The following is a 27,543-nucleotide window of genomic DNA, read 5'->3' as shown; positions in this document are numbered from 1 at the left end:
CAAGAGGGGAAAAAAATTAATGGAACAAAAGCTGGTCCTTTGAAAAGATCAATAAAAATGATTTGAGAGAGAAAAGACAAATTAATAATATCAGAAATCAAAGAGGAGGCAAAACTACTAATTTCATGGACATTAGAAAGATAATAAAAGAATATTAAAACAACTTTATGCCCACAGTTTTGATAACTTAGTTGAAATGGGCCAATTATTTGAAAGATACAACCTGCCAAACTCACCCGAGAAAAAGACATCATCTGAATAAGTTTGTATCTACTAAAGAAATTTAATCAATAATTAATAACCTTCAGAAAAGAATGAATCAAGTTCAGCTGGTTTCACTGGTAAGTTCTACCAAACATTTAAGGAAGAAATGATACCAGTTCTCTCTAAGCTATTCCAAGAAATAGAAGCAGAGGGAACACTTCCTAACTCGTTCTAAAAGGCCAGTGTCATCTTAATACCAAAACCAAATAAAGACATAACAAGAAAGGAAAGCTAAAGACCAATATATCTCATGAACATAGATGCAAAAATACTCAACAAAATATTAGCAAACTGAATCCAACAATGTATAAAAAGAATTATACACCACAACTAAGTGGACTTATTCCAGGGATACAAGGCTAACTCAATGTTCAAAAAATTAATAATGTGATGCATCACATCAACAGGCTAAAGAAAAATCATATGATCACATCAATAGATGCAGAAAAAGCATCTGACAAAATACAACATCCATTTATGATTAAGAAAACAAACAAAAACTCTCTCAGTACACTAGAAATAGAGAACTTCCTGAACTTGATTTTAAAATATCGACAAAAAAATTCTATAGCTAACATCATACATAGTGGTGAAAACCTAGATGTTTCTCCCTAAAGATCAGGAAAGAGAGAAGGATATTTGCTCTTATCATTTGTACTCAACATTGTACTGGACATACTAGCCAGGACAATTAGCCAAGAAAGAGAGAGAGAAGAGGTACTTAGATTGGAATGGAGAAAGGAAAACTATATTTACAGATGATGTGATCTTATATACAGAAAACATTAAAAAGTCCACTAAAAAACTATTGGAACGAATAAATGAACTGAACAAGGTTGCAGGATACAAAATCAATGTAAACAAATCAACTGTATTTCTGTAAACTTGCAACAAATAATCTAAAAATGAAATTAAGAAAACAATTCTATTTATAACATCATCAAAAAGGAAATTTAACAAAAGAAGTGTAAAACATACTCAGCAAACTATAAAACATTTTTGGAAGAAATTAAGATCTACATAAATGGAAAAACATCCCATGTTCAAAGACTGAAATGCTTAATAAGGCAGCAACACTACTCAAATTGATCATTTAGATTCAATCCAATCACCAACAGAATCCCAGCTAACCTCCCAGAGAAACTGATAGACTAATCCCAAAATTCAAATGGAATTGCAAGGGACCTAGAATAGACAATCCTGAAAAAAGAAGGACAAAATAAAACATCTCCTGTTTTGAAAACTTACTACAAAGCAAAGGTAATCAAGACAGTCTAGTACTGGCATAAGAGCAGACATTTAGACCAGTGCAATAGAACTGAGAGTTCAGAAATAAATTCACATGTCTATGATCAACTAACAGTCAACAAGGGTGCCAAGACCATTCAATAGGGAAAGAATAGCCTTTTCAACAAATGGTGCTGGGAAAACTGGATAGACACATACAAAAAAATGAAGCTGAACCCTTACCTCATACCATTATCATTCACTATTATATATTAATATATTATATATAGTGAATGTTATATTAACATACTCATATAATTATAGCATTATTCAGAAGCCAAAAGGTGGAAACAACCCTAGTGCCCACTAACGATGAATGGATAAATAAAATGTGGTATGCCTATACAATAGAATATTATTCAGTCTTAAAAAGGAATGAAGCACCGATAATGCTACAGTGTAAATGAACACTAAAACATTATGCTAAGTGAAAGAAGCCAGTCACAAAAGACCACATATTATACTATTTCATTTATATGTCTGTCCAGAATAGGCAAATACAGAGAGACAGGAAATAGATTAATAGTGCCTTAGGGCGAGAGGTTAGAAGAGGAGGTTATGGGAGATAGGAGGTAATTGCTTAAAAGGTACGGGGTTTCACATTTTTCATTCTGAGGTGATAAAAATGTTCTAAAATTTATTGTGGTAATGATTATACAACTGTGAATATACTAAAATCATGGGACTGTGCACTTTAAGTAGATATATAGTTTATGTGAATTTTATCTCAGTAAAGCTGTTAAAAGAAACACAAAAAAATCAAACACACTTAGTACACAAACTTAACAAAGAGTCTCCCAGTTATACAAAACTCACCCCATAATACTACAGAAGTCTAAGAGGAAAAAGAATGGTCCACTGTAGTTTCTGTTAAATGCCCATATACTAGTGCAATGTAGCATAAATCCTATTACTTTAACTTCCTTCTTGATAAAACCATTATGGTGAACATTCTCTAAAGCATCTACAGAAAATGCATCCTATTAGCTATTAAAAAAAAGGAAAGTTAAGAAAAAGAAAGAAAGAAGGAAAGAAAGAAAGAGAGAGAGAGGGAAGGAAAGAAAGGAAAGAAAGAAAGAAAGAAAGGAAAGAAAGAAAGAAAGAAAGAAAGAAAGAAAGAAAGAAAGAAAGAAAGAAAGAAAGAAAGGGAAAGAGAGAAAGAGAAAAAGAAAGAAAAAAAGAAAGAAGGAAGGAAGGAAAGAAGGAAAGAAAGAAAGGAAGGAAGGAAGGAGGGAAAGAAGGGAGGGAGGGAGAAAGAAAGGAAGAAATGTGTAAGAAAAAAATGTTTTACAGAGTGAGAACAAAGAAATCTTGAACTAGAAATCATGAGTCAAACATCAAAACTGTTCCAGGGGAGTGGGGGAACCAGGCAGGGAGTTAATTACTTTAAAATTTTTTTTCTCCTCTGAAAAAAAATTAATATAAAAGAAACAAACTATATAAAACTGTTTAACTCCCCAAATGTTTTAACGCTGGTGTTTGAGCAATCAGTGCTTATGTGTAACAGTATATTGCTTAAGATATTCTTCAATAAATGACCTTACAAATAAAGTTAATTATTTTAGAAATAGTAAATTTTAACTTACAGGAACAAAGACTTTAGAATGGGAAAAGGTCTGGAAAAAATAATTAATGTTCTCTCAAGTCCAAAATTGAAATATGTGATGACATAGGTACAATAATTTTGATACTACAAAACAGGCAGTACATACACTTGGGGCTGAAAGCTGGAAAGGTATTTCAAAGGCTACAAATGACAGAACATTTTCAGGGAACACATTTAGAAATGCAATGGAGAAAGGCCCTCCTAAGGCAATAAGGACTTTGAACAATGTATTGTAGCCTCCTCCACCTCAACTGCTTCTGATTCCTCTAACTTTGCAACATTTGGTAAAGTTTTTTTAAGTGAAATTACACTACTTTTAAATCTGCATACCAAAGAACAGAAAAATACAATCCAGAAACCAAAAGGGGGGGGGGGGGTAGATCCAATACGCTAATGGAAAGAAAGTAGTCCATAACCACATAACCTCTATACCCAACCCTTTAGCTTATCTTCAGGGGACAAAATAAGCCCACCAATTCTTATTTCCCTTATGGAATCTTAAAACTCTGCTCAAATTCTGCCTGCTTCTTACATAGGCAAAAATAGTAACATGAAATTTAAAATTTCAGCAACTTGTTACATATGATACACTCAGTGTTTCACTTATAATAGGTGAAATATTCAAAAGCAAATTCAGTTAAAGTAATAATTAAATGAATAAGCTAAACTTCTACATTAAACCTGGCAATTTTATGAGCATATGAACCTGAATAGAGTATGGTGATGACTTAAAATTAACAAAATGCACACATATCAGAATGGCTAAAATTTAAGACTGACAATAATGTTTTATAAAATACAGAGGAACTGTAAGTCTTTACATTGCTGATGGGAGTACAAATTGGTAAAACCACTTTTGGGAAAATTTTGAGGCCTATGACCCAACATTCCTACTTCTGGGCATAAACACAACAAAAATAAGTGCTTACATCACCAAGACTTTTACAAGAATGTTCATTATAGCTTTATTCATAACAAACAAAAATTACAAACAACCCATGAATCTACCAACAGAAGGAGTAAATAAACTGTGATATCTTCATCCAATGAAATACCACTAGGCAATTAAAAAAAAAAATTACTGATACATGCAACAACATAGATAAATCTCTTAGACTTAATATTGAGTGAAAGAAACCAGACACAAGAGTGTATACTTTATGATTACATTTATGTGAAGTTCAAAAGTAGACAAAACTGATCTATGATGATATAAGTCAGAACAGCTGGCTCCTGAGAGCTGGAGACAGTAATAACTAGGAGGGAGAATGACAGAGCCTTCCTGGGTGCTACAAGTATTGTTTTTCTCAATCTGACAGGTAGTGGTTACAAAAGTATAGGTACATGAAAATTCACTGGCTGTTCTAAGGCTTATGCACTTTATTGTATGTAACTTATACCACTAATAATAATAATAATAATAATAATAATAATAATAATAATAATAATAAATGACCCTAGGAAGAAACCTGTAAAAATATTATTCTTTCTCTACATTTCTTTCTTAAAAAGAACGTGAAACCAAGTTTCTCTTCATGGATTCACACATTTCCAAGTCTTACATCTCAGACATTGTCAGCCTTAGAGAAAAAGGTGAAACCAAGTTCAACATCCCATATAGCTGATCCTGAGATAGTTATGTTCTTGGCAAATTACATGCAGCAGCACATATAATCCTTAAAGATAGTTCTTACTCCTGATCTCTGGAAGCAGCTCTGGGAGCAGCTCGTAAAATAGTAAAGAATAAAAACTATGCATAACTCCCCTTAAAGTGCCATTAGCAATCATGGTATAAACAGAGTCAAAACTCTCTACTTATTAAGCACAGATATCAGTGGGCAGCAACAAAAGTTATCACCATGTAATCCTGTCAGTCTACTTCAATTTCTCAAGTAAACATTGAAAAGTGAACATTTACAAAAGAACAGTTCAATGTAAGCATATAAAAGGACCAAATATCATTTTACATAATAGTTTTTAGAATAAAGGCTTTGGCATCAAATTGTCTGGTTTGGAATCCCAGCCTTGTCACTTACTTTGAGCCTCATTTCCTCAACTACCAGGTTGAAATACTAATATAACTGCATTGAGTTTCTGTGAATACTGAGAGGGAATACCTATTAAATGCTTAGTAATAATCAGAGTACCTAGAAGTCAATAAAGATTCAAAAACTGTTATCTTAAAAGACAATATGTGCCTCCTCATAGAATAAAACATCATCTATGAAATACTCTTGCCAAAAAGTCAAATCTGAGTCTGATCTAGATTTAACTAATAATTTACAGGAAATTCATAGAACAAAAGAACAGGTAAAACTATACTAATGGGGTAAAATCAGCAAATCCAGACTGGGAAACACTGTAAGACCAACAATCAGTTTCTTCAACAAATAAATTTACCAAGAAAAAGAAATGGAGGGATATCTTAAAAGAGTTAAAAACACTTTAAAGACAACCAATTACAATGTAGACCTCATCTGGTTGGATCTTGATTCAAACAAACTATTAAAAAAAAAAAAAAAAAGTAAAGCATCTAGGCAACGGGAAAAACAATGAATTACAAGATATTATACAACTTAAGGAATTATTGATTTTTATGTATGATAATGATATTGTAACATAAAAAAATCCTTACCTTTAAAGAGACACATACTGAAATATTTACAAATAAAATGATATAACTGGATATGCTTTAAAACATATATAAGGTATAAAATGAGTTGGGGTTTAGGTGAAATGAGACTGATGGAATTGATAACTGCTAAAAATTGTTAAGTACGTGGGCATTCATTGTATTATCTACTTTTACATGTGTTAAAAATTCTTCATGAAAGTTTTTTTAAAAAATAAGGAATAATATAAAAGTGGAAGCAACTGTAAAGAATTAAGAATCCTTATCTAGAACAGTTCAGTAATAGCTATCACCATTACTTAGAGTTCAATACTATATATCCCAAGTATTAAGTTTTTCACACATTATATAATTTAACTCTACAACATTATGTTTCTACCTTCCTAAACTGATTCTTGAAATTGAAATTATTTTTACATGACAACCTGACCAACATTTTTCTAACAATTCCTATCGACACCAGAGTGATCTATTTCACTTTGGAAGCATGTGATTAAAAAATCAGCTTACTAAAACTTATTAAAATTAAAGCAATTATCCACTGACAGTTTAATGAAAAAATAAAATGTGGTATAATGATATAGTGGGATACTAAAGTAACAAAAATAATGGACTATCACCAGATGCAAAAACATAGGTAGTTGCCAGATATGTTAATAAAATAAGCCAAACGCAAACCCATATGGTATGATTTCATTCATGTGAAGTTCAAAAACAGGCAAAACTAGTCTGCAGTGAGAGAGTTCAGAACAGTGGTTTACCTTTCGGGGTAGATATTAACTGAGAAAGCTACAACAAAGTGGAAGATTCTACACTGTCATCTGGTAGTACACATATATAGAATTTTGTCAAGCTATACACTTAAGATTTGTGTACTTTTCTGTATGTAAATTATACTTCAAAAAAAAAATTTTTTTTTTAAAGAATAACTACATTCACCTGAACTACACCTCCAAACAACCAAATCAGCATTAGAAATAGAAAGGTATGGAATACTTGAAGAGTATACACATATATTTTGAAGGGGAAAGTCAACCCCCTCCACCACCACTTCTGTCTCTCAGTACAGATTTTAATCTCCTCTTCTATATAACTCTCTACTTTTACACATGAAATAATACGGTGATTTTTTAAAAAATACTGACATAATAGACTTAATAGTTCTCATATACATTTTTATCATTATTTCATTTTGTAACTTTCCAAGAATGACTTTTACAGGTAATAAGTATTCTACTTACAAATTAAGTACATCAGTAACACTGTGGTACTCCTCATATACAGCATTCACAGTAAATGCCATTAAGTGATATCTTTATAAGTTCAAAATGTTTCCTGCATTATGAATTCAATAAATTAGCAATTCTAGTGACACATTCATATCTCGTATTTCAAGGTAAATGCTTAACTATAATAACTGATTAATTCCAATATAACATGAAGGAATTCTATTCTAGAAAAACTTTTAATTCATTTCTCAAGTTTACGAAAGACTAATTTCTTTCCTCCTATACTTAAAGCAAAAACAACCTATTTTCATAACACAAGTAGCAGCTTAAGAAAAAAACTGTACAAGAAGCTGTTTCACAAGAAAATGAGACCTAAAAATCAAAATTTCCCCTGTAACTTGGAAATTTTTGGTTAGTCTCGGAATACTCTTACTTTTAAGAACTTAGCTACTGAAGTTTCTGTTTCTATCCAACAGAAAAGAGCTCACATTCAGCTTTGTTATGATTCCTTTACTAATCAAAACACCTATCTATTTCTAAATCATAAAGTAAAATATTTACATTTGGCTTCTTTAGTGAACTGCCCCTTTACATAAATTGACCCAGGTCAACAGAGAAGACATACGAAGTCGGTGCAGTAGGTCGTCCAGATGTAAAACCCACAAATACAGTGGGCTGACTGTACTACGCCATTTTACATAAGGGATCTGAACATCCAGGGATTATGGTATCCACCAGAAGTCCATCTTGGAGTCAACCCCCAAATCCCACCCCCACTTTGGGATACTTAGGGATGACTGTATAAAGCCACTGTTCATCTCCTACCTTCTTCAACTACCATCCCACCTTTGCAGGCATACAGGTTAATGAAATATTTCAAAACTATCCCACTGTTATTCCTCCTTTACATTCATCTCCTAGGAAGAGCATGACCCACCACTAAGTCAGTATGAGTAGAAGCATGTTATTCCTCCAAATCAGACACTGTTTTATGTGATTTTCAATTAACAGAATAAGATTATTTACATATGGAAACCTTATGAATGAAAATTAATAAAGATATTTTAGCTTAGAAACCACTAACTTAGGTGTGTAGCCTCAGGCCCTCATTACCGTTTGTGGCTTTAGTATCTTCCCCACAAAGGAGGAAATTTTACTAGTTCAGAGATTACAAATATATGACATATGTGTGGGCTTCTACTCCCTCTCTGAAAGCCACTACTAATTGATCAGAGATCAAATAAGAAATGGCATCTAAGGTGAAACTTGCTAGACAAGTGATCTAGGCTTGCTTCCCCTTCTAACATTCTGTCTGTGACCTACTTGGAATCAAACACATTTGCAGTGAACAGTTCAGAAAGACAGAAACAGAATATACAAGCTAACTTAAGGAGTTAGAGCCTCAAAATACAGAAATTCTCTATCATCTTTAAACGTACAGCCTTTTTTTTAAAAGAATAAGTCACTATTTATACATTTCTCTATTTCAGATGTAAAATTCTGGAAAATAATCAAGTCTAAATGGAAAAACTTTTACTACATCTTTCTCAATTTCCAGCTTGTGTAAAATAGTGTTCTTTAACATGAACTACCTTCTTGATACTCAGGCATACTTGGACATGCCTGAAGAGATCCTTATGAAAAGAATACTGAAAAGCTTCCTGGAAAATCAACTAGGAATGTTTGCTTTAGTACTTATCTCAAGGCAGATGCACAGCCAGTTATAGATTTATACAGAACTCATAAAAGTGAACACCCTGACAGATATTTGGACAGTTACATAATTCTGTCAAAGTGTTATTTCTAGCATCTTCATGTGGCCTTCTGAATGTCTAAAGCCTCCTCCTATAAAGCCCTTCCCGCTAAATGCTCCACTCCAAATTTCCAATCTTCCTTCTCAGTTCCTATCAAACTCTCATTCCCTCGGCCCAACTTTCAACTGTTAGAAAAATATTCTGACTCAAGTGGGAAAAAAATTTTTTTTTTGCTTTTTTTCAGGAGAGAAAGTCGAAGTCAGGGAGCGGGAGGGAAGTGACAGTTGTCTGGTACCATCAAAAAGTGAAAATGTGTACAGAAAGGGTGACTCATCAGTCAAAATAGAAAATAAGTCCTTACGATGGGCCAATTATTGTGCTAGGCATGGGAGATATGGTAATCAAGATAAGGCCCACTCCTGACAGCGGCTGACCTAGCCAGGAAAAAAAAGTAACTAAAGTAGTATCAATGAAACATATGACCCGCACCATATGGTCATAACACAGTCTTAGAAATCAAGGAAGACTTCCTATGAAAAGATTAGCCAGCAGTATAGCAACATTTGAGAGACAGCATGACATACTCGAGGAACTGCAAAAACTATATACCTGACATACAGAGGCAAGGGATGAGGCTCAGAGATCATGGAAGGCCATGGAAGCCACTTTAAGGAACTGAACCTTATCTCAAAAAGTAAGTGTCTGAAGGAGACTTATTTGAGGAACATAAGTACACCTTTACAGAAGTCTCTATCAGCCTGCTTCACCCATTGTTGTAAAGGTGATCAAGAGGGGAAGGTGTGAGGAAATAAAAAGGGAGAGATGGAACAGTGCTTCAGAGACTTTAGAGTATACTCAGACATCTTAGGTTAGAACTACAATGCTTGGAACACAGGTGCTCAATCATATGCCTCAATAGGTACTACGTGCAAAAAGGAATTATGGAGATGAAGCAGAATCAAGAGCTCAAATAAACTTACATTACTGTCTTAACTGAGAAGTCTTATCAAGAACTGTATTTTTGTAAAATTAAAGATACAGCTCTTACTGTTTTTTTGTCTGTTATTTTTAAACAATATTGGTTGGTAATTTCTGTTTCTAACTTGGTTCAATTTAAAAGACACTATTCACCTTGTTATACATATATCTAAGCATGAAGTCCAGTAGAAATGATTTCCCTTTACGAAAAGCTCCTGCCACGGATACCACTACTATGTTAAGATCTCGTATGTGCTCCTGTAGCAATATCTGCTCCAAAGCTTCTTCATCAAGCTCGAAGTTATGGTCATCTTCATGTGCAAGAACAATCTGTACTGGACATGGTTTCTTCATAACCTCATCAGAGTTTACTAGGTCATCATCTTCATAATTCTCACCTAGAGTTAAAAAGAGAGAAACAGATCAATCCCTGCATTCTAAACTTTTCCTAAAGGATCACAACTAAAGCAAAATTTCAAATAACTTCTCCCCCACTATACGTCATTTGGAAATAGTTACAAAAAGTGATGCTGAAATACACACTGGATTTCTCACTCCCTCTATAATAGGACCAAGAAAACCAGTCAATTTCCTACTGTACACACAGATAAGCAGCAATACTAAGTATGGCCTCTACCTCAACCAAGTCTTAACAGCCAAATGTAAGCAGCAGCTCTTGAACACTGCATTATTCTATAAACAACTTTTGCTACTGTATGCACACAGAAACTAGATACAGCAAGTGGAAAATCAATTTCACCTAATAATTCAGATTCCAATTTTCCCTATAGCCATCACCTGGAAATTACTCCAAGTTACATAGATTAAAATATACATATAAATTGTAAACAATATTTTTCATTCTGAAACTTAAAGGGTTAAGGTCCTAAGAAATTTCCAAAAATGACACATGATAAAGCTCACAAGTCCCTAATTTAATAAGAGTTACCTAAAAGTATAGTGTTCCTTATTAAAACAAAGCACAGGATTAATGTTTTAGTGGAAGACAAAAGAACAGTAAGTGAGATACAGAATTTCATCTGCCTCTAGGGCCCTTTTTCACCAAACACCATAGATGCCCCTTCAAAATCACACAGCTCCCCAAAAACAGCTATATAAACTCTTTTGTTCACCCAGCACACCAAAAGAAGTTAATCCTTGCGGAAGAACTTTACTGAATAGCGATGAAGAAATAACTATAGAATATGTCACAGAAGAGACTTTTTTAAAGTCTAGGTCTCTGTTTCTGTTTTTTGGTTTTTTTTAACCCACCTAATAGCTAGTTCCAGAGGATGTGTACCTTGTCTGCCTTTCTTCCCTATTAACTGCTTGATCCACTAAGCAACACTCCTGGGGACCTTATCCTCTCCCACACCAACAATTTTTAAGAGACTCTTCCCTTGAGCTTGTCTACTGTCAGTTTCCAATCTAAGGAGACATACAGTATCTACCCTGTTCAATGCAACGACAGCGCCTCCTCTCCAAGGTACACTGAGGAGTGCCACATTATTAGTGCACCAATACCTTATCCACACAAACACTAGTCTCAGAGCAAAGATTATATATCTACATTAATGAATTTTTAATCTCTTTACAGAAAGAAACATCTAGCTTATTTCATTTGCAAAGACTATCAGAGCCTCCACCTTCACATCAAAAGGCACATTTAACTGTACAAAGAGCAAAATCAACACTATTTCAAAAGGTGCTGCAAACAGTAACAATACAATATAATATAAAGAGCAGTCAATTTCAACTGAGAATATTTGAAAGTAAAAGCAATCAGTAATTAAAGAGGATATTTTCACTGTTTGTTTCAGTGCTATACAGATATAGCCTGGTATGCTATCTGAATGCACAAAAAGTAAACTTTCCAGGAAAAGTACAACACAGTTAAGTTCCAATTTAATATATCATTAGGTGAGTCCAGATAAATTACCAAACAGCATGCAAATTGTGTGATTAAAACCTTCCAAGCCTAATTAGTGGTTAAGAATCAACCAGGAAGCAAAACTGCCTAGATACATGTCATTTAATTTCTCTGTGCCTGTTTTCTCATCTGTAACATGGGGATAATAACAGCACCTACCACATTAAGTTGTCATCAGGATTAAATGAGTTGAAATATGCCTGATACATAGTAAGCATTACAGGTGCTTGTCATTAAGGTTACAGTAATTTTAAAATAATGCCACAGAAGAAGCTTTTATTTACACATTAAAATGCTAAAACTCTACAGTGACCTGTGTAACAGGTCTGTAGTTGTAACATCAGCTGTGTAACATCACCATCCACCCATTTGCAGGTACAAACCTGAGGGCCGTCCATGATACATTTCTCCTTTTCCTTATCCCTAAATCTAATCAATAGCCAAGGTCTTAAACTTGTCTTCATTCAAAATCTCTACTGATACCACCCCTATTCTCATCACCACCATATCTCACTTAAAGTGGTACTGGTCTCCCTTCTTGCCCCCTCCTCCAATCCAATCCTCACAGAGCAGCAACTAAATAATACGGTTAAATGTCAATGTGATTAAGTTACTCTCCTTAAAACCACTGTTACAGAGGATTAACAACTAAAATCCTACACATGCCTCATAAAATCCTGTACTCACTGCCAAATCTCTCCTGCCCCATTTGGTGCTATTTTCCCCTCTATAAACTACAAATAGACAAGTTAGCCATTTTTCAGATCCTCATGCTATTAAGCTCTTTCTAGACTCATATTTCACCCATGTTATTCCTCTGCCTGGAATACTCTTTCCCATGTTGTTCCCCTAATTAATTCCTTAAGTCTCAGTTTAAATGTCATTTTCTTAGGAATATCTTCCCCCAAGGTTCCTAACCAAATTTAGTCCTCCTACACTTCCCCAATATTAATCCACCCATCATTTGAATATTTACATAAGTACTTATTTATTATGTCTCCCCTCCTAGATTGCCAATCCTCTGCTAAAACCCTCAGTTTCCCACTATAACCAGAAAACAGGAGGAAAAGAAAAAAAAACCTTCTAAGTTCCTTACCATAGCCTCCACAGTTCTGTGTGATCTGCCGCATGCAATCTGGCCCTCTTGCTATTCCTTGAACAGGCCAAACCTGTTTCCCACCTTAGAATCTTTGCCCAGTGTTCTCCCCTGTTTGGAATACTCTGTCCCTAGAAATTCACGTGGCTTGCTTCTCCGTCATTTAGGTCTCAGTGTGAATGTTATCTGCTCCATGTGGCTTTCCTCAACCACTCAGTCTAAGTTACAGACCCCTCTCCTCCACTTTTAACAGCGTAGGGTTTTTTCCCCACGAAGTTTTAACATAACTTTTTTTCATTTGTTTACATGCATACCTTATATCTCCCCCTCCATAGAAGGTATGTGCCACAAAAATAAGGATCCCAATCACCCTGTTGACCACTCTCTTAGCACCTACAGGTGGTAATAAATATTTCTTTAATGAATGAAATTTACATATTTTACTGAGGAGTTTTACACATGCCCCTACCTATTTTATAAGCAAAATTAACAATCACATAATTAGTTTGGGGAAATAGTTCTAACAACTCAAGAGTAGTATACGTATCACAAAATTACAATTAAAAGTATGAAATTTTACCAAGTAACACATTTTACTTAAAAAGAATTCAAAAGTAATAAGTGCTAAAATGTCTTATTCTTAATGTAAAGAAAGCATTCGTTGGTTCCTTAAAAACAAAAACAAACCATTTGGCAGGAAATCTTTGCTAACTTAAAATTTCACCTAAATTAGTTCACTACAGTGGCCAGTTTTCTTTTATTAGCATGGATAAAGATAGATACTGCACATATACAGGCAGCACATTTGTCACTATTTCTAGTCAACAGACCTCTAAAAGGAAGTGTAGCGAATATGTTTCACAGGCATAATGGAGCACAATGACATGATTCAGCTAAATTTACTCCCCCATCATAATTTCTCTACTAAATTTGGACTAACTATAGATAAAGTACTTCATTCATCAAATACTGATATAGACCACTGTATAACAGAGAATTATATGCAAATTTCTTTCAAATACCTGTAAATATTAATATTCTGTGATCACCTACAACTGGAAGTCTTTGTAAATTTAGCATTTTAAACTGAAGTTAAATTCTACATAGAGAATAGTGGTTTTATTTACACTCTTCACTGCCAAGAGATTGCTGGGAAAATAGATTTCAGCCCTCCAATAAATTTTCCAAACTCACTGTTCCAAGTCAGTTCTCCCCAACATGGGTCTTTCAGGGTCAAAGCTGAAAGATACCTACAAGCAATCAACTGTTCCTCAAATATTTCTCCATACCTTAACACTAAGTATAATTAACCTATCTATCACAAGGCCTACAAAAAGACACCACCTTAGTAAAAAAGATCAGTAGTTGCCAGGGGGTGGGGAGAAAGAGAGATGACTGGGTGGAGCACAGAGGGTTTTTAGGGCCATGAAACTATTCTCCATAATGCTAATGGTAGAGATATGTCCTTATATATTTGTCAAAACCCATGGAATATACAACTCCCAAAGTGAACCCTAATGTAAACTACAGACTCTGGGTGATAATGTGTCAATGAAAGTTCATTGATTGTAACAAGTGTACCACTCTGGTGTGGGATGTTGAAAGGGTGAGAGGCTGTAGGTGTGTGAGCCACAAGGGGTGGGGGTGGGGGTGGGGGTGGGGAAGCTCTACTCTGTGCTCAATTTTGCTGTGAACCTAAAACTGCTCTAAAAAATAAGTCTATTAAAAAAAAAAGACACTTTTTTTTTTACTGTTTAATCATACTTTATCTTAAATTTGCTAAATTCATACATTCAGCACATATTCCAATGGGAAAATTTATACTTCGTGACTGACCTAGGTACATTTGCAAACTTCAAACTTACTTATACACTATGACAATAAAAAGGTGCTATAAATCTGCATTACAATAAAATGTTACTAACATTAGATTACATCAATCCAAAACTAAATTTGTAGAAAGAGAACCAAGTAAAAAGTATTTCACTTTTCAAAAGCAATGAAAAGATATTTGAAGTTATTATTCGCATTCCAAATAAAAACTTGTTAACAAATTTTTATGGACACTAGTCTGGACTCAGTGCACTCAGCCTATTTACAAAACTTAGCTATTCAACAAAAGCCTAGTGATATTTTGATGTCTGGTACTTGGACCTCAACATTTATACTCCATAACAAAATGAAAATAGTATCTAAGTATTCAAAAATTTAATCCAGCACATATTTTAAAAAGCCTTAAAGAGGTCTATTTCTAGGTATTTATTATAAGAAAATAAAGATGCTAACAAAGATATACAAGCTGGTTTATGAGTGCTATTTATGGTACTGAAAATTAATGTTAAACATCTTTTATTTATTTATTTTTTTTAGTATTTATTTACTTGGCTGTGCCAGGTATTAGTTGTGGCATGCGGGATCTAGTTCCCTGACCAAGGATGGAACCTGGGCCCCCTGCATTGAAGCGCAGTCTTAACTGGACTACCAGGGAAGTCCCTAATGTTAAATGTCTTAAAACTAGAAATTGGCCTAATATTTTAACTACATGTTGACATATTATGCAGCTTTAAAACACAGATATGCACATTTAAGAAATTAAAGATTTTTTTAAATCGGCATAAAATAAGTGGGGAAAAGGCAAATCACAAAGTAGTACAAAGCTTTCCCAATTCTGTTTTGCTTTGTTTTTAAAAACACAGGTACACTTGGGAGTGGGTGGGGGGAGAGAAACAACATCTGAGGCTTCTTCTTCCAGTCATTAAGTTAACTGCTAGCATACTGACCGTCTACCACAAACTATAAAACTAAACAAAATATATGAGGCACCTTTTTTTCAAGCACTGGACAACAGTCAAATGAGAGTAATCCTTGAGAAAAGGTCTCTCTCTCTCACTCTCTCTCTCTCTCTCTCTCTCTCTCTCTCTCTCTCTCTCACACACACACACACACACACACAAACCCCCACACACACCTACCTCTCTTCTCATCCACTGCCACTCACTGCCTAGGAACAGTTTCCTAAACACAACGTGGGGAACCAACGCACAAAGGTTTGAGTTCAGCACTACTATAAGTAGTTGGAAGCTGTGAGGCAGGACAGAGAGAAAAAGGAACTATGCAGAGGTAGAGCCCAGAAGTCCATGGCCAAGGGTGACAAGCTTCACAGGTGCAGGGGAACCCACTATGCAAGGCTTAACAAAAAGCAGCAACTACTGGGTTGTAAGAGGAACAGGGGTACCAGAAGTCAAACAGTACTGGGACACTGTGGCATTCTGGCCCAGCCATGGTGGAATGATGAACACCTCAGGCATCAAGCAAAAACACCAGAAAGGCCACATCTTCAAACCAAAGACCATGTTCTAGAGTAAAGCCTACTGAAGATCCACCCAAAGAAAGCCTAATACTATGACTTGAAAAGAGGGGAGGCAGTTTGGAGATTTAGTCCCCCCAAGTTAGGAGGATTTCCTCTAAGCTTTCCACAGATGCACACTAAAAAGTATAAAGCCAAGCCTACAAAAGGTTAAGAGCAATTAGTAACTGAACTGCAAGTCACAACAAAAACTGGATAACAAAATCCCGAGTCTCCACAATGCATAACATACAATACAGTATATGATCAGAAATTATTAGACATGCAAAGAAAAAAGAAAATGTGGCCCACAATCAAGAAAAAAAAGCAGTTGACAGAAAGGAATCCTGCAATAGCCCAGATGTTCAACTTTGCAAATAAAAGCTTTTAAGAAGATATTGTAGGGGACTCCCCTGGTGGCACAGTGTCCACCTGCCAATGCAGGGGACACAGGTTCCATCCCTGGTCTGGGAAGATCCCACATACCTCAGAGCAACTAAGCCCCGTGCACCACAACTACTGAGTCCGCGTGCTGCAACTACTGAAGCCCACACGCTGCAACTACTGAAGCCCACACGCTTAGAGCCCGTGCTCCACAACAAGAGACGCCACCACAATGAGAACCACAAAGAGTAGGCCCTGCTCACAGCAACTAGAGAAAGCCCACACACTGCAACGAAGACCCAACAAAGCCAAAGATATAAAATATATATATATATATATATATATAGTAAATATGTTCAAGGGTTTAAAGGAAAATAATAACTTCTTAATAAGTGAATAGTTAGGGAGTCCCAGCCAATAAACAGACTATTAAAAAATGAATATTCTACAACTGAAAAGTACAATAATTAAAATGAAATAATCACTGGATAGACTTAACAGCAGATTGCAAATTGAAGAACAAAGATTCAGTGAACTTGAAATCAGACCAAAATCCTCTAATTTGAAGAAGAAAAAGAAAAAAGAATGAAGAAAAACCCTAACAGATTCTCAGGGACCTGTACAGCTACACCCAACACATAGTTAGAGTCCCAGAAGGATAACAAAGTGAGAGTGGAGTTGAAAAATATTTGAAGATCTAACAGTCAGAATGTTACTAAATTTGGCGACAGAGACTTATAGATCCAAGTAGCTCAGCAAATCTCAGGTAGGGAAAACACAAAGAAAACCACACTCAGTCAGACTGCTAAAAATCAAAGGTTAAAGGGAAAATTTTTAAAGAAGTGGTATGGTGGAGGAAATAATTCAGATGACTGATTCTCCTCAGAAGCAGTGGAAGCTGGAAGACAGTAAAATGATATCTTTAGAGTGCTTAAAGAAAAAAAAAAGGTCAACTCAGACTTCTATATTCAGTGAAACTATCACTGAAAAATGAAAGCAAAATAAAGACAATGAGCAAAAGAGCTAAGCGAATTTGCCACCAGCAGATGTGCACTACAGGAGATGCTGAATGTTCTTCATTCTTCAGGCTGAAAGGAAATGATATCAAATGGAAAGCCTCTTCATTTCTTCCCATAGTATCCAAAGTAGTAAACAAATGGATACAAAAATAAAAGACTGGTTGTTTCCCCCAAGTGATTTCCTTAAAAGATAATTGACTGTTTAAAAAAAAAAAAAAAAAAGATGATCTTTTAGAACAAAATTAATAGATTGTAATATGAGATTTATAAAGTGTGTAGAAGATTTTTAAAAATTAAGACAAATGTGGGGACAAGTAAATTAAATTTCATTCTAAGGTTATTATGATTTTGAAGTGGAAAGTGGTAAAAACACTAATTCTAAATGGACTTTGATACATTAGAGATGCATATTGTCAGCTCTAGAGCAATGACTTAAAAAATAAAGAGGTATAGTTTAAAAAGCCAATAAGGAACCAAAATGAAATACTAAAAAATACCCAATTAGGGGACTTTCCTGGTGGCGCAGTGGTTAAGAATCTGCCTGCCAATGCAGGCGACACGGTTTCGACCCCTGGTCTGGGAAGATCCCACATGCTTCAGAACAACTTAGCCTGTGCACCAAAACTACTGAGCCTGCACCCTAGAGCCCGCAAGCCACAACTACTGAGCCCACATGCCACAACTACTGAAGCCTGCACGCTCCAGGGCCCACGTGTCACAACTACTGAGCCCACATGCCACAACTGCTGAAGCCCATAAGCCTAGAGCCCGTGCCCCACAACAAGAGCAGCCACCACAATGAAAAGCCCATGCACCACAATGAAGAGCAGCCCCCGCTCGCCACAACTAGAAAAAGCCCACGTGCAGCAACTAAGACCCAATGCAGCCAAAAAGAAAAGAAACTAATATACATGAAGCAAAAATTAAGAGAATTAAAGAGAAAAATAGACAAATGTATAATCATACCTGGAGATATCAACAACCCTCTCTCAGTAACTGCTATAAGACAAAATTACCACTAAGCATATAGAAGATAGCCCTGTCCACATGACACATGAGCCACCTGTAATTTTTAGTTTTCTTTAGTCACATTAAAAAGTAAAAAGAAGCAAATAATTTTAATATTATTTTATTTATTAACCCAATATACCCAACATACTCTCATTTCGACTTAACATCAATGTTTTAAAATTAAGATATTTATATTCTTCTTTCATACTGTATTTGAAATCCACTGTGTATTTTACACTTAACAACACCTTTCAATTCAGACACTAAATGCTTATCAAAAATACATGATCACTTAGATTTCATAAACTTTACAACTGAAGAGGTAGATTCACGGGCTTCGCTGGTGGCGCAGTAGTTAAGAATCCGCCTGCCAATGCAAGGGACACGGGTTCGATCCCTGCTCCAGGAAAATCCCACATGCCAAGGAGCAGCTAAGCCTGTGAACTAAGCCACAACTACTGAGAGCCTGCGCCCTAGAGCCCACAAGCCACAACTATTGAGCCCGTGTGCTGCAACTACTGAAGCCCACCTGCCTAGAGCCTGTGCTCCGCAACAGGAGATGCCACAGTAATGAGCAGCCCGCACATCACAACAAACAGTAGCCCCCGCCAAACAGTAGCCGCCGCCAAACGGTAGCCCCCACTCATCATAACTAAAGAAAAGCCCAAGAGCAGCAACTAAGACACAATGCAGTCAAAAAATAAATAAATAAATAAATAAATTTATTAAAAACACATATATATGCATACACACACAAGGCAAAGTCAAGTGACTGTAAAATTCTGAGCCTACTCCATCACTCCCCTCACTCTACTTCTTCAGAAATGCAGTTCTAAACCCATATCAATTCCTGCCTCCTAAAAGCTGGAAGAAAAACCCTATTCTAAGAAACATATTATTAGTTGGCTAACTAAAAGAATATACTCTTTTTTTTTTATATTCACTCTTTAGTAGGGAAAACCGAAAAGAATTAGGTTTAAAATCAAATCCATTAAACACCCTAAAAAGAAAATTTTAGGCCCAGATGGCTTCAATGGTGAAATTGGTGAACTACCAACCATTTAAGGATGAAATTATCCCAATTCTACATACTTTTACAGAAAAAAAAAGGAAAGGAACATTTTCCAACTCATTTTATGAAGCCAATATAATTATCCCAATATCAAAACAAGACAAAGACATTACAAGAAAACGAAACTACCAACCAACATCTGTCATGAACAGACAAACCCGTAATCAAAATCCAGTATTCAGAATACATAAAGAACTCTCACAACTCAATAAGAACAATTCCATTTTTAAACGGGCAAGAGCCGCTTCAAAGAAGATATATGAATGGTCAATAAGCACATGAAAATATACTCACACAATTAGATATTAGGGAAATATACATTAATACCACAATGAGATATCACTACATACTCAGCTAAAATTTACAAGACTGACAAAAATAGAGTTGGTGGGGAACAACTAGCACTCATATATTTCTGGTAAGAGTATAAAATGATACAACCACTTTAAGAAACCTTTTTGGCAATACATTATATAAAGTTAAACACATACCATACAACCAGCAATCACACTCCTAGGTAATTAAAAGAGAAGTTAAATATATGACAACAAATGACTCAAACACAAATGTTCATAGCAGCTTTATTCATAATGGCCATAAACTGGAAGCAACCCAAATGTTCATTTACTGGAAAATGAGTAAACTGTATTAAATCCATATAATGGACTACTACTTGGTAATGAAAAGAAATGAATTACTGAAATACACAGATTTAGTATAAAAAGCATTATACTAAGTGAAAGAAGCCACACAAAATATTGTACTGTTTGATTCCATTTATATGAAATTCTAGAAAAAGCAAAATGACAGAAACAGAAAGCAGATCAGTGGTTGCCAGGAGTTAAAGGTAAGGGAAGTGAACTGACTACTGCTATGGACTGAATGTGTGTCTCCCAAATTTGTATGTGTGTCCCACTCTTAACCCCAATACGATGGTATCTGGGGGATAATTAGGTTACAAGGGTGGAGCCCTCAAGTATGGGATTAGTTAGAGACTTGAAAGAGATATCTCTCTCTCCACCAAGTGAAGATATACCAACGCAACAATCTGCAAATCAGAAAGAGGGCTCCACCAGACACCAAATCTGCTAGCACCTCGATCTTGGACTTACATAACTCCATAACTGAGAAATACATGTCTGTTGTTTAAGCCACCCAGTCTACGATAATTGGCTACTAAAGCCCAAGCCAGGACAAACATAAAGGGGTACAAGGGAACTTTTAGAGACCATGGAAATGTTCTATATCACGACTGTGGTGGTAGTGGTGACAGAACTATACATTTGTGAAAACTCATCAAACTGTACTTATAAATCAATGAATTTTATGTAAATTATTTCAGTATGAACAAATTTTGAAAAAAATCAAATCCAGCCTAACCCCTCAGCACTTGCATTTACTGAATGAGAGGATAAAGCGATATAAGCAATTCATTCATCATTTTCCAGAACAAAAATATTCTAAATAGTATTGTCCCCTTCAAGGGTAACCGCCCATGAAGGTTATATCCCATTGTGATGAAAAACTGGGGCTGTCTATCAATTCTGACACTGCTCAAACTCATTTAAAGTATTTTCTCTTGACTTGAATTCAGAACCAGGAAAAGATAATTTTGAGTGTCTCCAATAGTGACAAATTCACTCCTTTGTGAATCAATTCCTGTGAGTCCTCATCATGCCAAGATACTCTGGTTAAAACATAAAAAGATATTAAGTTACATACTTATTATTTTAAAGAACTTAAGGGACAGCTTTTTATTTTGGAGGGGGACATTTTAAAACTCCTACAACTGTTTTAAGCATCAAGAGAAAATGCACACACTCTCTAGAATGTCAAATTTTAGGACATTCAAGTTCTAGTACAGATGCTTAAAAATTAGCCTCAATATTTAAAATTAAATTTAAAATATCACTCACAGGGGCTTTAGAGATTATGCAGCCAAATTCACTCATTTTAAAGATGAGTCCTCAGTAAGGTTCTGCTCTATTTTCTTCTAAAGGAAAGTCTTGCAGAAAATCTCACCCAAGTCACTCCAAGGGTCCTGCATCTCTTGTGCCTTTTTTTAAAGGGTGGAGAGATACACTTTTGTTCTGTGGTCCAAATTTTTAAAGAATTAGAGTACACAATACTGAAACTTTTAGAATTTAATTTTTAGATAAGTTGTTTATATGCTAGAGGAATTCTTACACAAATGCACAGAAGAGACAAGGTTCCTTGTTCAATGACGTAATGTTTGTAACTGCAAAAAAAAAAAATTTGGAACCTAAATATCCACGGGTAAATAAACCATGAAAGAGTCAGAGAATTAAAATTAATGAATAAGGGACTTCCCTGGTGGTCCAGTGGTTAAGAATCTGCCTTCCAATGCAGGGGACGCAGGTTTTATCCCTGGACAGGCAACTAAGATCCCACATGCCAAGGGGCAACTAAGCCCATGTACCATAACTATGGAGTCCGTGTGCCACAAAGAGAGCCTGTGTGCCACAACTAGAGAGAAGCCCGGGCACCATAATGAAGAGCCCACACACCGCAACAAAGGATTCCTCATGCCACAACAAGAGGATCCCACGTGCCGCAACTAAGACCCAACGCAGCCAAATAAGTAAATATATACCGATTTTATATTTTATATATATTTACTTATTTTTTAAATCAGTCCATATTTTTGAATGATGCGTATCACTTAAAGTAAATCCCTGCTATCAGCTTATCTATTCTTATGAGTAAAAAAGTACACATTATGTGTGGGTTTAAAGTGTTTGGTTTTGTTTAGGAAAGGTGGACTGATAAACATCTTGTATTTGAGATTTTAAGGTCTGGATTAAACTGGATTTTTGGACAAAAACTAGAGTAACCAAAATAATCAAAACTACAAATACACACAACTACTCCTTGATGTGTCAACAGGAAAAAAAAAAACATTTCCTACAGAATAGTTGATTCATCTGAAATTTAATTACACATGGGTCTGAAACCAAGTTATACTGTCAATATTTAATGAGCCACAGCCACACCACAAAACAGTGAATCCTATGCACGCTAAAGCTTAAAAAAACCACCGCGGTAACTTGTTTGGAATACAGATTCTTGGATCTCACCTCCAGAGCTGATTCAGCTCAGATATGGGGTCCAGGAATCTACATCAGTAACAAGCACCCCACTAACAACCACACAGTAATTCCGATGCAGGCGTGAAAGGACTAGAAGTGGGGATGTATAAGCCTCTACTCCTTCAATAAATATTCACTGAACACCTACAACACGGTTCTAAGAACTACAGATTCAGTACCAAACAAAATAAACAACAACAAAAAAATCCTTCCCCTAGGAATTTGTTACATCCAAAAGGTGAGGAGATAGAAAACAAATCTATGACATCAGCTGGTGTTAAGTGCTACAGAGAAAAATAAAAACAGGTTAAAGGAAATGAAACCAGGGGTTGCCGTTTTACAAAAGAACAGTCAGGCAAGGCTTCTCTAATAAGGAGACATTTGAGCAGAGAACTGAAAGAAGTGGGTATCTGGGAGAAGAGATAAAAACATTATTAGGAATTTAATTCTTCGAAATAATTTACTGTATGGAATAATTTCAGGTGTTGTACCTTTTACTATAGAAGAGAGAAAAACACTTAGAGTGCCTACTCTATGCTAATAACTATATAATCCTCAAAATCACTTTGTGGGGCAGGTAAGAGTTTCCTTATTTGGACTTCCCAGGTGGCACAGTGGTTAAGAATCCACCTGCCAATGCAGGGGACACCAGTTCAATCCCTGGCCCAGGAAGACCCCACATGCTGCGGAGCAACTAAGCCCATGCACCACAACCACTGAGCCTGAGCTCTAGAGCCCACAAGCCACAACTATTGAGCCTGTGTGCTGCAACTACTGAAGCCTGTGCGCCTAAGCCCGTGCTCCGCAACAAAAGAAGCCACCACAATGAGAAGCTCACGCACCACAACAAAGAGGAGAGTAGCCCCTGCTCACCGCAACTAGAGAAAGCCCGTGCTCAGCAATGAAGACCCAACACAGCCAATTAATTAATTAATTAATTTAAAAAAACATTAATCATTTATAGCCAGCAAATCAATTTATACTGTCCCCCAACATTTGGTAAACATTTTTTTTCTTCATAAGCTTTCTAGAAGGGCAAGTTTTAAATTGCAGACTTTTAAAACATAAGATGCAATAAAATTATATTTTCCCATCTTTGGTAAGATATGCATATATATATAAGTAAATGTTCAACTCATTGTCTCATACTCACTGATTCCAACAATGCTCAGTACACCTATACAATGTGTCATGAATTGAGGAAGGTTCTCCCACCCTACCTACTTCAAACTAGTAATCAGAGAACAAGACACTATGCTAGATACTAGAGAAGTACAATTTGCTACTAAATAGTCCTTACTCTCAAAGCTCTGACACAAACAAGTATAAAACTGACACGGAGCAGAGCCCTATGGGGCTCCTGGGCACAAAGCCTTTCTGTACCCCCCATTTCTTTGATTATAGGAAACAGCCTTCATTCAGCTTCCAAGACCTTTCCTGAGTTCCAATGGGCAGATTCAAGCAGTTGTTAATTAGTGAAGGGAGGGGATGCATGAGACCAGGGAGAAACAGCCAAGAGCAGCTCGGGGGCAGGGTCCTCTTTCCCCATCAACAATACACACGACAATATCTTTGAGCTATTTTGCAGATGTTGAAAGCTCCTCCAGGTAGGAGAAATTAAGATTAACAATGGTACGCTGCCCACAAACATGCAGACCCCAGACCAGTTGGACTTGAAGGTTGATGATGCTACCTCTTACTTACCTCACCACCAACCAATCAGAAGAATGCAAGACTGTTACTGCCTTGATCCTCATCGCCCACCCCTGACCACGAGCCCCGACTATAAGACCTCTCCCTATTCCCCAGGGAGGGGGCAACAGTCTTGAGGTGCTAGCCTACTCTGTTCCCCCTTCGCCTGGCAAAGTAATAAAGCTATCCTTTTCTACCTCACCCAAAACTCTGTCTCCGAGATTTGATTTGGCACTGCTGAATAGAGACGCTGAGCTTTCAGCATCAAAAAGACAGTATAAAGAAAAAGAGCTATACTGGATTATTTAAACTAAGGTTATCAGTGAAGACACCCAGGAGAAGGCTGCATCTCTCTGAGCCATGAGAACCAGATCAGGCTCACCCTAAAAGTTTAGGCTAAGAGTGCCAGGCATTATCCTGGGGAGAGCCGTGGGAAATTCTGAAGCAGAGTGATAGAATCAAAGCTGTTGCTGCACAGATGAACTGAAAGTGATGAGTGAGTGAGAAGTATAATGAGAGTCTAAAAACAGGGAAATCAGATACAAGGCAAATGCAAGAGCCTGAGTATAAGGCGAAAAGCCCAAAGTCAAGAGGTAGCAGTAAAAACAGAAGGCGATGCATGCAGGAGCTAGTTAGTTCTTCAACATCCTTCTTTGGAGTAGGCAACAAGTAACAGTAAATTATTCCATATTTTTTATAAGGGGCATTCTCTTTCCTATAAGCCTTTATAAAGTGACAATACACTAAATTTCCATTTCCAAAAGTATTGTTAGTACAGTGACTCCAAGGTTTTTTAATACAGCAATCAGGAATCCAACAAAACCAGAGTAGGCTGCCTCGATTTAGCCCAACAGTTTATCATCCTCCTTGTGGCCCCCAAATTAACTCTGTAATGAGTTAAAAGATATTAAACTCATAGAAGGGCTATTGAAATGTGGGATAACCAGTTAACAAAGGAGTTTTGTTTGTCTGTTTGTTTGTTTTAAATACACACAAGCTTAAATTCAGAATAGCGTTTTCATGACAAATCTCAAATAGGTATCTGCCAAGACTCTGGAAATGAGACACTAAGTTCCATTTTGCTCCAACTTTCAATCTCAGATGACTTGTTATAGCAGCAGTTTAGAAAAAAGAAAGAAAAGTATATACTCAAATCCCAACCTTGGTTCAATACCACGCAAAATTCCTACTAAGAGAGCAGCTGTAAAAAGGAAATCGTGCTAAAAAAAAAAAAAAAGACAAACATTCTTCCAGCTAGATAAATGTGACTAATTTGAAAAAAACAAATGAGCTAAGAGAGTCAGAGGTTCTCACTATATTCTCCTTTTGTCCCTTCTTTAAGTTTGGCAATTTTAGAGTATGTGTCAGGATTCCTTATGGCAGAGAAATACACATGCTCAAAAACAGAGGCAGGGAGCACACATCTTTACAGTTTTTACTCACTTTTGGGGGACTATTCAGTTTTGCTAGGAATTATTCAGTTATTTAAATCAATTCTTTGCTCTACATGGCTACAGAAAAACTCATTCCTTTTTTATTAAACATGCCCTAATACATCTGATCTTTCAATTGCTTCTCTCTAGTTGCTTTTAAATACTTTTTAAGCATCCCTTTTAGAAAAATTCTTAGAAAGCAGGAACAAGTGCTTTAACCACAGCTTCCCAACACAGTGCCTATCTTCCTACCTTCAAATAAGTGGTATATCCTACAACTCTGCTAAGACCCACCCATTCTTCAAGGACTGAAAAGCCCAACCTCTCTCATGAAGTCTTCCTCAACAATATTAACACACAGTAATTTCTACTTCTGAAATTCCAAACTTAATGACAAACTTTACTCACCAACATGCATAAGGTCTATCTGATCTCCCGTCTACATGAAAGCTTAGAAACAGGGATCTGTTCTACACTTTTCTACGCACGTATTAATTACAAGCAACAGAGAAGCCCTTTTATAAGGTAGGTGCTCAATACAGCAACATAACATCAAGGGGGAAAAAAGGTAGTTCTTTGTCTAAGTATGGTCCTTTACTCTTTACTCCCAAAAGAAAACTAATTGCAGCCCCTTCAGGTTCTCCTTTACCCTGAGAAGGAATAACTTTCTTTGTACACACAATACATGCCAGGTGTTTTAAGACATTATCTTTTAACCTTTAATTTCTAAAGTAGATTTTTTGTTAAGGAAGCCAAAGCTTGGCAGTGGTGGTGATTTGAACCCAGATCCTCAGCTTGGAAGCTTCTACCACATGACTTGTGCACTGAAGCTGATGCCCATATTCTGGCATTATAAAGAGACAGGAATAAAGAACCATATCTCACAAAGAATTTAAACCAGGAAAAAGAAAAAGAAAAAAACAAAACTACAGCAGCATATCTAAATATTCAAAAGAGACTAGTACTAAGTAAGTTGAGAGTTGCCAATTTAAGAAAAACACTCATATGGAACCATTTTAAATATTTTTTTAAAACATACTATTCCATTTTATATATTATTATACTATTTTTAAAATAATAAATAACATAAATAATATAATAAATAATAAATATACCATTTTAAAAATACTATTCAAATGTTTGTTAAAAGAAAAACAAACATGAGAAAGAATTTCTTGTATACAAAAGGGCTTTTACAAAGATAAGGGAAACACTGACAGCTGGTCAAAGAATACAAAAATGCAATTAAGAAAAAGAATTTGTGTTCAGTTACCATACTAAAATTTCAACATCAACTGTAATAAAAGAAATGCAAATAAAACAAACAGATCCCCATTTTTCCTATGTGTTGGCATTTTTATTAACACCACCCACTTGTGAACCTTAATGGAGACAGAATAAATGGGTACAACCTTTCTGAATGGATTGCTGATATGTGTCTTCTATTTTGAAAATGTACATCTGACCCAGAAATCTACTTTTAAGACCTTACCCCACAGGTCAAGGTTTATCTATAAAGGTGTTTAGCCAACATTATTCACAGGAAATAATTCCATAACCAAAAGGAGGATTAGTTAAGTAGTAGTATAATACCACTTAAAAAATCATGTTGGAGAGATTATTTAATCATAAAGAGAAAAACAATATGAAATGAAAAAGTAAATTACAAAATTACATTAAGATCCCAATCTAGGAAAAAT

At 35.8% G+C, this 27,543-nt stretch overlaps 1 protein-coding gene across 3 annotated transcripts in view; it reads right to left on the bottom strand.

Annotated features, from left to right (window-relative positions):
* ATL2 (atlastin GTPase 2) overlaps positions 1 to 27,543 on the bottom strand; it is a 58,431-nt gene that overhangs the window by 25,064 nt on the left and 5,824 nt on the right. For all 3 annotated transcript variants that reach the window (XM_057740950.1, XM_057740952.1, XM_057740951.1), the window contains exon 2: positions 9,904 to 10,148. In XM_057740950.1, coding sequence (XP_057596933.1) covers positions 9,904 to 10,148 — 245 coding nt within the window. The remainder of the gene's footprint in view (positions 1 to 9,903; positions 10,149 to 27,543) is intronic.

Source organism: Hippopotamus amphibius, chromosome 7 (assembly GCF_030028045.1).
Source record: "Hippopotamus amphibius kiboko isolate mHipAmp2 chromosome 7, mHipAmp2.hap2, whole genome shotgun sequence".
NCBI lineage: Eukaryota > Metazoa > Chordata > Mammalia > Artiodactyla > Hippopotamidae > Hippopotamus > Hippopotamus amphibius.
Note: the sequence above shows the minus strand (reverse complement) of the source record. Positions and strands in the feature narration are given on the sequence as shown.